Below are 16,004 nucleotides of genomic sequence, written 5' to 3'. Positions count from 1 at the left end.
TTAATGGATAAATGAAATTTATGAATCCTGCTTTTACTGCGTAAAATTTAGCACCAAAACTTGAGAAATCTTCGTATGAAACGTCTATTACTGTATTTTCGTCATTAGCAATTTGAAATGAGGCAAATTCTGTTGGAACAAAGTCATTGAATGAAGAAATAGTTTTATCATACGTTCCACTACAATCAACTGTTGATCATATTGGTTTTACACAATAATATCTATCTGATTTAATAAAAAATATATCGAAAAAAATCAAATTCATTACATATGTCACTTTTTTAAATTTTTAAAAATTACAAAAAATAATAATATTAATCATGGAACATTATATTATGAACAGTTTCCGGTGTAGGTAAAATTCCTTCATTGTAACAAGAAATTGCGAAATCATCCCATTCTTTCCACATTTCGTCAACGTAAGGCGATAATCTCTTTAGAATCAATTCTCTCAGTTCAGTCTCTTTGATTTTATTGTTGATTACAGTTTGACAAGCACTGAAATTAGATTGAAAATTCTTTTCCAAGTCTTTAACTAATTCCTGGAACTTCTCATCAGTATGTGATGGTTGGAATGTCACTACATCAGGAGATAAGCCGCATTCTGTTCTCCAAGTTGTAATTTGAGTGAAAAATTTTGTTGCATTTTTCCATTGTTTCGAAACTAAATCTCTCAACAAGAAATCGATGTGTTGCTTCATGAATTCCTGCATTGTATCCATTGTCTGTTGGAAACCAGTACTTTCCTTGAGAGTTTTCGATTTCTTCAGCTTGTTAAACATGTAAAAAGTGTTGACAACAATTAATCTTTCTTGTTTCTTCTTTTCGGCTTTAGGAGCAACGATTTGGACCAACCAATCTGTTAACGCAGTGCATAGCTTGTCGAAAGCATCTTCAAGAAGCTCATTATCGTATTCGAGCTTCTTTGAAAGCAAATAATGTACGAATTTGGGAAATGCTTTACAAGGAGCGAGAGTTGTGGTCTTCTTGTACTCGAACTTCTCGGCCATAATGAGTTTGGACTGCTTTTCGATGTATTTGTCCCATTTATGACCCAATGCTTCGACAATTGACTCCAAAGGAAGGTTTTTCTGGCTGATTATCTCGTTATTCAGTGAGGCACCACGGAGAATGAAGAACATATCGAACTTTCCTGCATGCATCCACATGCTTTCGATCTTATCTAAAACGGCTTTCGGAATTAAATCGTCGAGGTACTGTTCTACGCCCCAGAACTCCATCAGAATAATTTTCTCTTTCAGGCTGGAGTCGAATATGGTGTCGGAAGTCTTGTTTAGGATATCCCAGATTTCTTGGGCTTGTGCTTCCTTCATATTCGAGCCAGCAGAGAACAGATCGTTTTTATTCTTTGTCGGCTCCATCTCTGTGATACGTTTGATTGACTTCTCGAGGACATCAATCAGAGATGATTGAGTTGTAAGCTTTGAAGCATCGTGGAAGGCGGTAACCATGGTCTTGAAGTTATCTGGATAGCGATTCTTGATCCAAAGAATGATCCAGGAGTAAGAATAAATGGCACGAAGTAAAGTATGATTTTCTAAGTTAACTGAGAAAGGCTGAGCTGGTTGAGAAGTATCAATGCGAGGTCTGTTCGTAGCTCCTTTCGATTGCGATGCTAATTGTTCAAGTTCTTGTGGAGATTTGAAAATATTAATGAAAAATCTCGTGAAATTATTTGAAAATTGCATTAAAGCTGTATTGATATCGGCTTCCCTGTTCTTGGCAGCAACAAGGCCAACAAGAATTGGTGGAGTATTCTCAGGTAATAAAGCTTTTGTCGCTTCTTCAAGAATTGACTGCAAACTGCCAACATTTTGTGCAGGAAATGTTGACTGTCCGAGCACTCTCGTCCATTTCTCTGGTATGGCAGCTACTTCTATGATCAGTTGAAGTTTTTCAATAACACGACGTTTATTAGCGATTGTTGTAGCGCTTACTTTATGATCTGAGTTAATCATGATTAATTTCTTGTATACTTCTGATTCAACGTCTTTCGATCCTGTTGATGTTTTTAGATAATTTGAAACAAGTGTATTCATTTCAGTCAATTTTTCGGCAGATTCTTGAAGAGTACCAACTTCCGTGATAAGTGCTTGAGCAATTGAAGAATGCAATTGAGAGATTTCTTTTTCTAGTTTGTTTGGCAGATCATTGACATCTGTATATTCTTTTTGTTTTGGTTTTGCTGGAGCAGGTTTTTCTGCAGCGACTGGCTGAGCTGCTAATTCAGCTGGAGGAGCCTCTGTTACAGGAACTCCACGTCCTCTTGAAAAAGAGCGCATTCTTGGAGGAGGATTGTTTTGAGTAGGTGTTGGAGGAATTGGAGCATCTCCATTTATTACATCTAAATCAGGTAATTGCGCTACTTGTCCTCTTCTTTTTATATGTGACATTTTAAATTAATTTTTTTATATCACATGTCAGATTTTAAAATTTTATTTGAACATTCTCAAAAAAAAATAAGATATTTAGGTAATAAGAAACCATTTGCTATTATTCCTCTTGTTAGCATATGCCACCATTCGACTTAAGAAGTTCAATTGTCTTATTGTAATAAGGTTTATATTGATGTGATTCGATAGCAAGGGAGAGAGCGGTTTGATTTTTATTGTTTTTTTCATTGATATTTGCACCATTAGAAATAAGTTCCTCGACTATTTCAAAACGAGATTGTTCTGCTGCGTAATGAAGAGGTGTCCACCCCAAATTATCTTTTGAATTGACATCTACTCCATGTGAAACAAGAAATTCAACTAATTGCACCAATCCCCTTCTTACTGCATAATGAAGAGGAGTGCACCCATTTTTGTCTTTTGCATTGATATCCACTGCATGTGTAATTAACATTTCCCATATTTCTTCCAGACAGGAAGGATAACGAATTTGGTGGAGGAAGGTAACGCCATCATTATCTTTCAAATTAAAATCTGCTCCATTTGAGATAAAAAAAGTGTTAAATCTGGGCTGTTAAAAGATGCTATGATAAGAGCTGTTTTCCCATACAAATCTTTCATATTAACATCAGCACCATGGAGAATAAGAGTTTTTGTTGCTTGATTGTTTGATATATGGCAGCATAATGGAGAGGTGTTTGATCTTCAAAATTTTTTGAATTGACATCCCCTCCATGAGAAATTAAATATTCTGTTATATCAATAGTAGTGTTTTTTTCCACTGCATAATGAAGAGCATCCCTGCCACGATAATCTTTTGAATTAACATTTGCACCTTTTGAGATTAAAAATTCTATTAGCTCAATTTTACAATTATAAGAACATAATGCATAATGTGGAGCGTTTCGACTATCACTATCTCTCAAATTGATATTTGCGCCATTTGATATTAAAAATTCTGCTAACTCTTTATATCTTTTTCATTAACATTTGCACCCATTGATATTAAAAGTTCTGCTAATTCTTTATTGCGACTTGAGATTGCATTGTGAAGAGGAATTTTTTGTGGTGATACATTTATATTTCCATGTGATAAAAACAGCTTGAATAGATCAATGTGATTATAATCTATTGCTAGATTAATTGCATCATTTCCTTTATTGTCAACTGCATTAACATTTGCGCCATGCTCAACAAGATATTTGGCAATATCAAAATACCTATTTTTCATAGCCAAAATAAGGGGAGTTTTTCCATTATTATTAGCTGCATCGATATCTGCACCATGCAATAAAAGAAACTCAACCATTTCTTTTTCGTTTTCTGCAACTGCTAATTGAAGGACTGTATTATCATTTTTGTTTTTGGGAATACCTTTTGAAATTAGATATTCCCAAAGTGATGGAATACGGAAAATTGATGAAAAATGAAGCCAGTCAAAGATATTTTTTGTTTGATCTAAATAAACAAAAGATGCTTCAATGTTATTGAATTCATTGCATAGTTTAATATCGATTTGAATTTGATGCTCGTTCATCAAATATGTAACAAAATCAATGTTGTGTGAAATAATTGCATATTTCATGCATTCTTTATCTGGTTTTTCAAATTTCAAACATTCACTCAAGATGTCTGGATTTCCGCCTAAAAATGAAAATTGAAGGCACTTAGGAGTGATCTTAGAGTTAAATTTTGTTCTTAAAAACTTAAAACAATTAAAAGATCCGTAATAGCAGCACAATTCAAGTAATGAATATCCAAGGTTAGAATTATTTGGATAAAAATCACTTTTCAGAATTTTACTGTGCATAAATCTTGATGTTTCTGTGAACCATATTAATAATTCTTTATCATCATTCATAATTGCTCCATAAATTGTGCATTTTTCGTGAGCATCCAATGAAATTTTAAAATGTTCGTATTTATCAATTGATCTTTGTATATGTTTATCAAAAATAACTCCATATTCTTTGTAATAAAAATAATAGAATATATGTGAATTGAATTGGATCTGATTTGGATGATATTCCTCAATCAACTTTTTGCAAAGAGTCCAATATGACCGTGTGTAGCGATTATTGTATAAACAAGCATCTGTAATGATCGTTAGAACCCGTGATGGTAAAAGTATCTTAGTTTCTATTATTTTATTTTTGATATCGTCGTATAGTTTGAAGATTTCAGTTTCATTACATGATTTAAGCATGTACAATTTTTTGAATATTTCAGGGTAATCCTTACTTGCTAATAAGAGCTCATTATAATCCAGATTATTCATTTTTAATGAAATTCTGCCATTAAAATTTTTACTTTTTGTGAAAGCTCATAGAATTTATTTATGAAATTTTGCCATCCAACTATTAATGGAATATTCCATAAGCAATAATTCAAAAGGAAAATTTTTGGATATTTTAGTGTGGAATATGCATGCTAGATTGTAATGAAATAATACCCAAAAATTCCAGAGGATTAGTAAAAGTAAAGAATATCTTGGTAGTGAATTTTAAAATCTATAAAAAATAAGATATATTTCAATGAAATAGTGAAAAATCAACAAGGTCTATGTCATCTGAGATAATCTTGGAATAACTCATTGCTGCTCTGAGTTTTTCAACAAGAATATTTGGATCAGAGTAAGGAGGGAGATCAATCTTCTTGAAGCAAGTATGAGCAATTGGTAGTGGCCAAGTTCTTTCATTCTCATCATCACCTCCCGATATCGAAGCAATAGATATTTTTGTAGTGTTATAATCCAATGTAGGTGATCCTGTAATGAATGCTAACAAATTAGGTAACTCTTCAGGATTCAATAATCTAATTGCTTCTGAGAAAACGCGAATTCTCTTTGAAGAACCATCCAAAAGATTAATAATGTCTGCTGGATTGATTATTTGTTTCGAATTTCCAAAAACTACTAATCTTCTTATAGCCAAGCTCCTAACATTCGAAAGATTGTTCAATGGTATTGCTGTTTGGAAATCAACTCTAACGCTTTCGTATTCTTCATGTCCTTTCATATCTGAAATGATGTAATTTTTGACATCATCTGGTAAATTTATCGAAAACGGGGCCTTGATATTTAGGCAAAAAGCAATGTAAACACCAATAAATGTTTGGAACAGTCCATCTGTTGTTGACAATTTATAATAACCGTTTGAATCTATAGTAAAAAGCTCATTTTTGATTTCTTCTCCTATCATTGTCATTGCTTCTCTTCTGAGGCCTCCTGCATCAATACCACCTTCTCCTATAAATTTTACTTTCATTTTTCTAAGCTGTATTGGATCAACATATTCGATAAATCTCTCGAACATGTATAATCTATCAGCATTTGGATTGATTGGATAAGATTCAAATCTATTGAATTCAAAGGCAATTCGATATTTTCTTTCCGGAATATTTTTAACAATTCTCTTTCTTAAGTCTTTAAAACAATTAGAAAAGAGTCTTTTAACTTTGTTTTCAAAATATGACTCAGAATCTAATTGATCTAAATTTTTATCAGAAATAAGTAAGTATTTTCCCAATGGATTATAACAGTCTAAATAAATAGGTATTGCTGGAGAAAATTTTCCTGTTTCCATATAAGTCATCAGAATCAATTCATATAAATGGAACGAACTGTTGGCATCGAAGTTGTTTTTAATAATAAACATAAAATATTCATTTAGACACTTCATGGATGTTGCTTCTAGATGATCCAGCAAATACGAAATCTGACGATCAAATTTTCTGTAATTGTTCTTGTTTAAGAAATTAAAGTTATCACGCAATGATATGTATATATAATGGCTTTGAATTAATGATGAAGAGTTTTTCAAAGAAAATGATAATAATTCTGTGTCCAAAGCAAGGTATTTTGCACAATTTTCAACCATTTTTATACTTATTTTATCTGGATTGTGGTAAAATTCTTTGAATATCCTTCTTTCATTTCTTTTGAAGAAAGCAATCACTTCATATGAAGTATTTTTGTCAACTAATTCTAACATTCTGGGCCAATCGATTTCGAATTTGACTTTTTGTATTTTAGCTATTTCTAAAATGATTTTTGTTTGCATTTCAACTTCGTAATGTTCTTTAATGTTTTTGGTAAAGATTGATGAAGGACATTTCATTACAATTCCATGCAAAATAGATTTAAAGAAATTTTGATCAAGAATCTTAAATTCATCATTTCTTAATTCCAACAAGATTTCTTTGCCGCAATCATTTATATAAATCTTTGATTTGTTGTTTGATGACTCAATGATAATTCCTGGACCGTAGCCATCAACAAAAACGGTTTGACCAACAAAATTTGTTGGGAATTTTGGTAAAACATCTGAAATATTATTAACAACAACTGTAGAATTAGATATATCTTTGTGGTCGAATCCAGCTTTAACTGTTTGATCATTATAATAAGAAACAAAGAAAGGAATACCTTTTTGTTGTATTTGGAAGCACTCTGAAGAATGAGGGAATGAATCGTAAGCAACTGAATCTTTTGTAATCATTCCGCCAAATGATAATAATTCTTTATTATTTGTTGTGAAATTAACATGTTCTTTTACTGAATCATACACAAAAAATGTCAAATCATCTTTTGACATTTTCAATTGGTGTTTTTCTGCAGATGATGCTGAATGAAGAGAGATGAAATTATTCTTTGAAACTTCTTTAGAAAATTTATATTTGTATAACGGAGAGTTAAATAAATTGTCACTTGTTGTTGACAATTTAAATTTATGAAGATAGAAACGTAATGAATCTGGCAATTTAATATAGGGTGTCCAAAGGTGCGTTTAGCACAGCGCTCTATATGAGACTATTAAAGGAGATATATGCTGATTATAAATATATAATAAAAAATATGAATATATGTATATGATGAGTATGTTGTATTTTGGCGCCATGCCGGGATATAAAATGAATTTTGAGACAAGAGGCGGTTTCGCGGGAAATTTTGGCGGGATTTTTTTCATTTTTTTAATGAATCATAAAGAAAACATCCTCGCTCTTGCAAAAAAATGCAAAGACTGTAAAAAAATCTACGAGACATTGGTAAAATGCTTCAGTATGGATGCTCCTAGCTATTCCACTGTAACGTATCATGTTAGGATGTATCACTTCATGAACAAAAAGGCGCCCATCATAAAAATTGACAAAAAATCGCCGGATCAAAGAAAAATCAAAGCAATTCTTCAAGCGCTAGATGAAGACCCAAGAGCATCACTCAGAAGGATAGAGGAGATGACAAAGATACCACGTACAACAGTCAGTTATTATCTGCACAATTATTTGAACTACAAACTAGCGTATACACGTTGGGTTCCGCACAACCTTAATTCAGTTCAAAAAAAATCTAGAGTCCAATCTTCGAAAGAGCTCCTCTCTATATTGGGTGCGTATCAAACCAAGAAGTTTCGCTTTTTAGTAACAGGGGACGAGTCTTGGTTTCAATATGCAGCAGAAGCCAAAATCATGTGGATCCCGAAGGATGAAAATCCGCAAACATTCCCGAAGAAAAAAATTGACACACCAATGATGATGTTGTCGGTTTTTTGGGGCGTGAATGGCATCATCGCAATTGATATTCTTCAAAAACCTAATACGATGAATGCTCAGTATCTAATTGACAATGTTCTTACTCAAATTATCAATTCTGATGAGTTTGAGAAATCCAAACAACAAAAACAAAAGTTTGCAATTCATTTTGATAATTCAAGAGTTCACAAAAGTCATAAGGTAATGAATTACTTGGTGGAAAACAATGTCAAAGTTGTTCCAAACCCAATTTATTCACCTGATATTGCACCCTCTGACTTTTATTTATTCGGCACGCTAAAAAAGAGAGCTGAAGGACGCGAATTCGCGAGTCCAGATGATCTTGAAAATTTTGTAAGAGAGCAATTTGAGCAATTTTCTCATGATGATTTAAAGCGTGTCTTTCAAGCCTGGATCGATCGCTGCGAACGCGTGATTGAATCCAATGGTGATTATATTTAAATAAACTTTATATATATATGTAACTTGTTTATTTCTATTCGCAGTATTCAGGTTTGTGCTAAACACACCTTTGGACACCCTATATTATTTGCATTAGCAAATCTAATAACTTGCAAAACTTCATTCAAATTCTCGACTTCATCTAATTTGTAAAGCAAAAGAATAGCATTATTTCTGAGAAAATTTGGTAAAGTATATTCTGGTGGTGGAACTTTGAAATCTGGAACACAAATCTTGAACTCGGAAATTGTCATATCTTTGACACTTCGTAATACATTGTTTACGTAGCCATATCCAGTTGTTGTTATATCATAGTTATGGAAGCCTAAAACAGCAAGTGCACCCATCGAAATATTGACATCATTAGGAGAAATCGACAATAATACTTCATTCAACAAATTTTTATCGTTTTTTAACGTTGTTCTGATTTGACAAATTTTGTCTGCAATTAATGGTTTGTTATTTCCGATGTAGCTCAAATCGGATTTAAGATTTTCTTTTTGATATACTTCCTGTGGTTTATCTTCCTTAATTTCTTTCTCGTCTTTATTAAGATGACCGTAAATTTCAACAAGTTTATCTAATATTTGTTTTGAGTAAATAATTTCAGTATCAATATTTCTAATCATTGTTAGCAATAAATCGTCATTTTTGACCTCATCGAAATACATTTGTAAATAGGAGAAAGAACTCTCTGTGATATCTTTTCTCTTATTTGCAATGTCACGTAAAATTCTGATATCTGAAATTGTCAAATCCGATAAAATAAATGACAAAATTTGTTGTGTTGACATTTGTAAACTTATTTTTTGGTCTATTAACATTGTGCATTTATCCATGATTGAATCGAGATAATTATCAAAGCGATTTTTAAGAGAAAGATGTCTTTCGAAACTGTTCTTTGACTTTTGCTTAGAAATTGTCAAACTTTTCTGACGGTTTCTGTCACTTTTCTAAAATCATTTCTAATATCATCTCTAATATCATCAGGTATCTTTGTATCTTCATCAAAAGAATATAAAGAAGAAATATTACCTTTCTTGAATGTGACAGCTTTAAATGCAAGTAATTCACAAGAAACAATATCATCAGTTGCCTTCTTGATAAGGAATCTTGTTTCACTTTTAAGTTTTTCGTAAATTTCCATGAATTTTTCCGAATTCAAGAATCCTCTTTGTTCTTCAGCTGTTGTCAAATTATCTGTTAAACTTCGCTTCTGAATATTTCTATTAGGATTTATAGTTAGTATACAAGTCTTGGGTATGGTGGCACTGCGTTCCACCTTACCCAACACTTGTGAATTTGACACTTTACAAAACCGTTAACGTATATTTTACAACATGAACGCAAAAACTATCTTAACCTTAAATATTTACAAAGCCGCCAACAATTTCACCTCACTATCGTTCTCACTAACAACTTCACTAATGTTCTCATAAATTTTCCTCAATATCTTCATCATCAGTGTTAACCCTATTGTAGTCATACTTGAAGCCATAAACTTTCTCTAACTTCTTAACGTACAATTTACATAACTTACCTTCGTCATCGTATGGTTTAATGATATAACTATTTCTATCTTTATAAACAGTCAATGAAAAGTCAACTGGTCTCGGATGTATTTGAAAGAACATGTTATGCTCAGGAAGGAAGAATAAATGTTTAAATGTATGTTTGTTATATGTTTTGATTTGTATGAGTTGCTTTTGTTCTGTCATTACATCCAAATAAAATAAAAATAATTTTAAAAAATAAAATAAAAAATAAATGATATCACCACCCTCACACGTATGAAAACATAGCACAAAAATAAATTTAGGTGAAGTGGTGAGATCTAACCCGATTTCTAACCTCATTTCTACCCTGTTGAATTCATTGCTTTATAACTCTCTTCCTTGGTTTCTTTTTAGTTGCTTTCTTCACGTCTGTCTCCAACTTGACTGTCTTTCTTCTTCGTCCATAATGATACCAATTACTTCCACCAGTCAATGGGTCAAATGGTCGTTCATAAGGGTTTCCATACATTCCATAAGGTCCGTATGGATAAACCGCTGGTGGAGAAGAAACATTTTCTTTAGTTCCATCGACTCTATTTAAATGCATTGTTTCACCTTTCATCTGGTCATTAAAGTCTTTTGCGTGTTTTGCAAACTCATCGTCCTTTCCTAAAGCATTTTCTGACTCAGTCGCAACCAAATTGGATGCTTTATTTATGAGCCCTATTTTATTTAATCTTAACTTCTTTGCAACCCAGCCTCCAATCTTTCCTTTATTTGCATCTAATGTCTTTGAAACCCTTCCTCCACTCATTTTATTTACTGCGTCATAAGCTCCAAGTGCTTTTGCTCCAAATGCTAATGCTTTTGTTCCCATTGCGCCTAAAGCTGCCCAAGCTACCATTTACCCCATATTAAAATCATCTCTCTTCAATATTATCTCATAAAAGTTCTCGTTACTGGAGAAAGTCAATGAAACATAAACATTCTCACGGGCTTCACCCTCACCGCTTTGCGGTCTATCTAACTTCTTTCTTATCTCATCTATTCGCTTCAAAATGTCTGAACAATTGCTAACATCTTCTACAACAGTTATTTCATCATGAACGACCTTTAAGAACAAGCTCATTTAATATGCAATTAAAATCATCTCAATAATGAGTCCATCCTTTCCATCTTTAGGTAGCACAACATCTTTCATTGAAGAAGGTTCGACAAGTCTTATGTTAAACTTACTGACAAAGTTTGTTATACTATAATGCTTCGGTGGCGAATACATGTAGTTTGAAAGACATAATATAGATTCTTCAGCAAATTCACTTATACTGGATTTTATAACAATGTTCTCACGAGACCAAACGCCACCAATTGACAATCTTGTAAGCAATCCTGCTGAGCCTTCAACTGTAAACGTCGATGGTAACATTCCACGAAGGTCATCTATTGACATCTTTGAGTCACTGAATTTAAATATTTTCTTAAAGCAATCGTCATTATCTAACCATGCAATAGCTTTGAAGTTTTCATTCGAATATACATCTGCTTCATTAAATGTAAAACCTGACTTCTTTGCAGAGGCGATTTTAAAATCTATTGCATTTGTTTCAAAATTATATGCTATGGTAACTTCTGAAGGTAATGGGTGTCCTTCTGCAGTCAGTTGTTCTCTCACTACCGTTTGAAGCTTTGTGTTAAAAACTTTCATGTCATCTCCTGTATCTAAGTTCACATACACAGCAACAGGAAAACTATCTTGCTTCTTTGTTTCATCATTATACCTCAAAACATTAAAGTTCTTCAATAATATTGTTCTTCCTGCTGGAATACTTCGAACCTGTCTGATTTCAATAGCTTTCTCACCTCCTATATACTCTACCCAATGTCTTGGATATTCATAAGTATACTGACTTTCTTGAATTTTGGTTGGTTTCATCATAACATGTTCATAGTATATCTTTATACTCTTGTCAGTTAGACTCGGTGCTATGTTCTGAATATTTCTGACTTGCATTTTTAATGGAGATAAAATGAAGCATTTAATACATGACGTAGATGAAGACATGAATGAAACTACAGACAAACTTAACTCTTCTCTCATTCTTCCTTTCAGTAAGGACTATGAGTTCTGTTCAAATGGCGTTTATTTCTATTGTGGAAAGATGGGTTCAGGTAAGACATTTAACCTCATTCGTCATATACTCATAACAGAACGTTTAGGAAATGACTCATATTATGACCAAATCATTATATCAGCAACTTCAGACTCTATGGACTCAACAGCGAAAACATTTATGTCAAAAGTTCAAGCCTCTGTCGTTAAAGTTCCAGACAGTGAACTCATTGAATTTCTTCAACGTTACATTCGACGTAAGAGAAAATATTATGCTATTGTAGAGTTCATACAGTCAGGAATGCAAAAGACTTCAGAAGAGATGGAAAGAATTATTGACAAACACCACTTACGTCAGTACTCAGGAGTTTACGATATGAAACGACTGACAAACTACATTCTATCAAAACTTTCAAAATACCCCTTCAAAAAGTATCCTTCAAACACTCTGCTCGTTTGTGACGACTTCGCCGGAAAAGGTTTAGTGTCAAAGCCTGACTCACCATTAGCTAACATCATAACTAAAGTCAGACATTACCATTTAACTGTAGCAATACTTATGCAAACATGGCGTTTCCTTGCTTTAAACATAAAACGTCTCATAACTGACTTCGTTATCTTTCAAGGTTTCTCACGCTATGATATTGAACTCATTTGGAAACAGTCAGGTATAACATTACCTTTTGAAGAAATTTGGGAAGCATATAAGTCTCTCATCTCTCCTCGTTCATACCTTGAGATTCATATCATGACTAATACCATTAAAGTCAAAAATATTCCATGGGAACGACCAACATTGTTTTAAAGTTTAACCTTCAATTGACTGATGGTAAACAAATTCCATGCATCTCTGTCGCCATTTCTGTTAATATTTTTGCTGTCATTCATATCATCCACTTCTCCATCCGTTAACTTTTGAGGATATGCGTTAGAATAGCTGTTCTTAAATGAAGGCTTTTCACCTTTGAGAGCATAAACTCTATAACTTTCTGCATACTTTATGTTTGAACCTCCTGAGCCATCATTGACATAAATTTTTATAGGCTTCCACCCTTTGTTCATGTTCCTGCTTCTTCCCTTAGCTCTTTTGTTCAGTAGTTCTACATCTTTATACACAGCACCTGTCTCAGTGAATTCAACAATATTTTCATTCGTTAGCTTTACATTCAAACCCTTGTCGAGTATATTGTTCATTTCATACATATAAAAGGTTTTTATTCTATATGAAATGAGAAGCAAATCCATCTTAGCTGGTGCTGTTAATGTTCCAATTGAACCAACATCAAATGTTGACTCACGAACAACAAACAATATTGTCATAAAGAACTATAGTTCAGAGTGTTTGAAAGAACCAGAACCAGAGCTGAAATCCGTGAATTTAAACACAGCTTCAAACGCTAACGCTACATCAGATGTTAAGTTAGAGTATCCACCACTGGACCAAATTCTTTCAAGAGAAGCCAACGACAACCCTTACACAAATGTTCAAACAAATCCTTCAGATAACGTAGACCATTACCTTCTTCAGTTATACCAAACAATTTTACTCAAAGACGATAAGAAGCTTTTGACAAATCTTATAAGTAAGAACCAAATAATTCTAACAAAGGAGGACCTTGAAAATATTATATCACGAATAACAGGAAAGCAATGTGTCATTGACTATCTCGACCCTGAAATCGAATGCTGTGGTCAAACTCCAATATTCATGAAAATAGGTAACATCCGCATCATTGAAACACCAGGTACTCCAGGAGTTGAGTTTAAGTATAAATATTCGAACGAGTATACAAAACTATCTACTTACTATAAGCTTTGTTTGAAATATTTTAGTAAATTAAAGCAATTTGTAATATCTATCCAAAACTTCTTCAACAGTATCGAACTCATCTTCATAATGCAAACCTAATCTTATTGACTTGGTGCAGTTTTCACTAACACAATATTTTTCTGTTCTCTTGACTGACATAACTAACTCATTTGTTTCATCAAACAGCAACAACCAAAGTTCATGACCTAATACATAACATTCATACTTTATATTTTTAGCTCTGAGTTCTCTTGTAAGCTGTTGCATTTAATATTTTCTAAAAAGTCAACTTCAACAGTCATTCGCACTGGTGCCTTCAGTTCTACAGGCTCTCCTTGAAAGTCAACAAGTCTGAATTGCATGTCTTTCAAATTATGAGGACTAATGCGAACCCATTTACCTAAATGAGTTGCTATGACAGGAACGTTTGGAATGAACATTGAATTTACTTCATAACAGAAGGATTTATATTCTACTGAACCTTTACTATTAACTCCTGAAATACCTGTGACATTAGCTATTTTTGACTCAATGTATAAACAATTACCATAACATACGTATGGAACAGATTTCATCTCAATCGTTTTGTCAACACTTTTCAAAGGAAATGTCATATGGTATGCTCCCAAAAGAAGTTGTACTCTATGACTCATTCTCGGTATCTTAAACTCTTTCGCATAACTGAACTTCAAAACTCCTGCAATAAGTTTAACATTCATTAAGTTTTCTCCGTTATCCTTGTTTATTGTAGTATTTATGAGAGCATTTAACACTCCAGCTAATGTTTCCATCTTATATTCTACATTATTGTGAAATCTTATTTCGTGCTTCTTTCCATTTATTTCAAGCTCCATGAAATCTGTTTCGTCAGTTATAACGAATGAAGCAATAGTATTAAAGTCAACCATTCTGAATGCAAGTGGCTCATTCTGTAGACCTAAGTTTGTTTGTAGTTTTACTGTCCCGTATTCGTTTGGGTCTGTACTTTGCAAATAGAACAACATTTTATTCTCATTAAAATATGAGTATAGCTGCATATGCGTATGAAGCTGACAGAGCTAAACGTTTATATTTTGGTCAATACTCTCTCACACTTACTGACAAATATATTGTTATCAGTGATGGAAATACCGAGAAATACATAACATGGAAGGACTATGAAAAGTTTGACCCCATTTTAACTCCATGCACTATGCCATTCATTGTAAATGGTGAAGTTGTCATGAAGAACGACACAACAGTATATAAGTCTGTTCATGAAGCGTTAGAATATATGTTGAATTATAATCCCGAAAGATTTGACCCAAGCACTACGCCATGTACAATGCCTTTTATTAAGGATGGTGAAATCGTAAGAGTTCCGGATTCAACGGTTTACACAGCTGTTCAAAACAGTTTACAAAACATTTTAGCGAATATCTTTAATTCAGAAACTACAGAAATAAAATTACCATATATAACAGATGCTAAAGAAATTAAATCAAAAACGACAACATTATTTACGTCACTTAATGATTTAATGACTTATATCATTAATATTCCTGCACCAACTATAGCATTTGATCCAAACTCGACGGTTTGCAGTGTACCTTTCATAAATGACAGTTCATTAATTACTTTAAGGGATTCGACAGTAAATGAATCATTAAAGGCGTCATTAATGAAAATCATTGATTTTAATTCATTCACGAATACATATAATTCATTCATTAATGTTTCATATGCTTCTAAAGAAGGTGAGCCAAAAACTATCGATAAAGCGGTGTATGAAATAAAAGCATCAACGACGAAATTGAATTCGTTAACTTTTGACGGTGATAGTTTCGTTAATGACATAACATCGGGGAAAACAATTTTAACGAAAGAATATTTAAAATCTCATGTTAGTGAGTTCGTTGAAATTGAAAAAGAAGGTGGAATTAAGTTCGATCCACTGAATTTCATTTTCAGCTTAGCGAATGCGGGTGTTAGTTTCGCTGAATGGACAACTATACAGAGTGAAATAAATGCAATATGGACGTTTTTGGGGTCAAAAGCGGGAATGGGTGAGCTTGTAAATGCTGCAAGAACATTAGGTGAAACAGGAAATTTTGTAGATGGTTTTAAAAGACTTGTTTCAAATGTTTTAACAAACACAAAGAAATTATTTAGATATACCGTACATAACGGACGGATTTTCGAAC

At 32.9% G+C, this 16,004-nt stretch overlaps 14 protein-coding genes across 14 annotated transcripts, besides 2 other annotated features; 5 read left to right on the top strand and 9 right to left on the bottom strand.

Annotated features, from left to right (window-relative positions):
- Window positions 1-314: 314 nt before the first annotated feature.
- Window positions 315-2,414, bottom strand: TVAGG3_0880300 (Sec3/syntaxin-related family; the record flags this gene model as incomplete). The annotated part of the gene is made up of 1 exon (XM_001306069.1): window positions 315-2,414. One exon carries the CDS (start codon window positions 2,412-2,414, stop codon window positions 315-317), a length of 2,100 nt encoding a protein of 699 aa, XP_001306070.1.
- Window positions 2,415-2,526: 112 nt separating this feature from the next.
- Window positions 2,527-2,868, bottom strand: TVAGG3_0880290 (cyclin-dependent kinase inhibitor 2C-related family; the record flags this gene model as incomplete). The annotated part of the gene is made up of 1 exon (XM_001306068.1): window positions 2,527-2,868. The coding sequence occupies one exon, from the start codon at window positions 2,866-2,868 to the stop codon at window positions 2,527-2,529; it is 342 nt and encodes a 113-aa protein (XP_001306069.1).
- Window positions 2,869-3,128: 260 nt separating this feature from the next.
- On the bottom strand, window positions 3,129-4,692 carry TVAGG3_0880280 (spectrin binding; the record flags this gene model as incomplete). Its single annotated transcript, XM_001306067.2, has 1 exon — window positions 3,376-4,692. One exon carries the CDS (start codon window positions 4,690-4,692, stop codon window positions 3,376-3,378), a length of 1,317 nt encoding a protein of 438 aa, XP_001306068.1.
- A 105-nt stretch (window positions 4,693-4,797) lies between these two features.
- Window positions 4,798-7,009, bottom strand: TVAGG3_0880270 (Hect, E3 ligase catalytic domain family; the record flags this gene model as incomplete). The annotated part of the gene is made up of 1 exon (XM_001306066.1): window positions 4,946-7,009. One exon carries the CDS (start codon window positions 7,007-7,009, stop codon window positions 4,946-4,948), a length of 2,064 nt encoding a protein of 687 aa, XP_001306067.1.
- Window positions 7,010-7,181: 172 nt separating this feature from the next.
- Window positions 7,182-8,487: a mobile genetic element.
- On the top strand, window positions 7,278-8,405 carry TVAGG3_0880260 (Mariner transposase; the record flags this gene model as incomplete). Its single annotated transcript, XM_051250397.1, has 1 exon — window positions 7,278-8,405. The coding sequence occupies one exon, from the start codon at window positions 7,278-7,280 to the stop codon at window positions 8,403-8,405; it is 1,128 nt and encodes a 375-aa protein (XP_051085872.1).
- An 840-nt stretch (window positions 8,488-9,327) lies between the features above and the next one.
- Window positions 9,328-9,552, bottom strand: TVAGG3_0880240 (uncharacterized protein; the record flags this gene model as incomplete). The annotated part of the gene is made up of 1 exon (XM_001306064.1): window positions 9,328-9,552. The coding sequence occupies one exon, from the start codon at window positions 9,550-9,552 to the stop codon at window positions 9,328-9,330; it is 225 nt and encodes a 74-aa protein (XP_001306065.1).
- Window positions 9,553-9,645: 93 nt separating this feature from the next.
- Window positions 9,646-16,004: part of a mobile genetic element that runs on past the window's edge.
- TVAGG3_0880230 (protein of unknown function, DUF4107 family) lies at window positions 10,278-10,715 on the bottom strand (the record flags this gene model as incomplete). Its single annotated transcript, XM_051250396.1, has 1 exon — window positions 10,278-10,715. One exon carries the CDS (start codon window positions 10,713-10,715, stop codon window positions 10,278-10,280), a length of 438 nt encoding a protein of 145 aa, XP_051085871.1.
- Window positions 11,031-11,552, bottom strand: TVAGG3_0880220 (uncharacterized protein; the record flags this gene model as incomplete). Its single annotated transcript, XM_051250395.1, has 1 exon — window positions 11,031-11,552. A coding segment is annotated over one exon (522 nt), but the record flags the coding sequence as incomplete, so codon positions are not given.
- Window positions 11,605-11,799, top strand: TVAGG3_0880210 (uncharacterized protein; the record flags this gene model as incomplete). Its single annotated transcript, XM_051250394.1, has 1 exon — window positions 11,605-11,799. One exon carries the CDS (start codon window positions 11,605-11,607, stop codon window positions 11,797-11,799), a length of 195 nt encoding a protein of 64 aa, XP_051085869.1.
- Window positions 11,962-12,583, top strand: TVAGG3_0880200 (protein of unknown function, DUF4106 family; the record flags this gene model as incomplete). Its single annotated transcript, XM_051250393.1, has 1 exon — window positions 11,962-12,583. A coding segment is annotated over one exon (622 nt), but the record flags the coding sequence as incomplete, so codon positions are not given.
- Window positions 12,813-13,214, bottom strand: TVAGG3_0880190 (uncharacterized protein; the record flags this gene model as incomplete). Its single annotated transcript, XM_051250392.1, has 1 exon — window positions 12,813-13,214. The coding sequence occupies one exon, from the start codon at window positions 13,212-13,214 to the stop codon at window positions 12,813-12,815; it is 402 nt and encodes a 133-aa protein (XP_051085867.1).
- On the top strand, window positions 13,240-13,852 carry TVAGG3_0880180 (uncharacterized protein; the record flags this gene model as incomplete). Its single annotated transcript, XM_051250391.1, has 1 exon — window positions 13,240-13,852. A coding segment is annotated over one exon (613 nt), but the record flags the coding sequence as incomplete, so codon positions are not given.
- On the bottom strand, window positions 14,049-14,825 carry TVAGG3_0880170 (uncharacterized protein; the record flags this gene model as incomplete). Its single annotated transcript, XM_051250390.1, has 1 exon — window positions 14,049-14,825. The coding sequence occupies one exon, from the start codon at window positions 14,823-14,825 to the stop codon at window positions 14,049-14,051; it is 777 nt and encodes a 258-aa protein (XP_051085865.1).
- TVAGG3_0880160 (uncharacterized protein) lies at window positions 15,014-15,840 on the top strand (the record flags this gene model as incomplete). Its single annotated transcript, XM_051250389.1, has 1 exon — window positions 15,014-15,840. A coding segment is annotated over one exon (827 nt), but the record flags the coding sequence as incomplete, so codon positions are not given.

This window comes from Trichomonas vaginalis, chromosome VI (assembly GCF_026262505.1).
Source record: "Trichomonas vaginalis G3 chromosome VI, whole genome shotgun sequence".
NCBI classification, from domain to species: Eukaryota; Parabasalia; order Trichomonadida; family Trichomonadidae; genus Trichomonas; species Trichomonas vaginalis.
The sequence above is the reverse complement of the archived record's forward strand: the minus strand, read 5'-3'. Positions and strand labels throughout refer to the sequence as shown.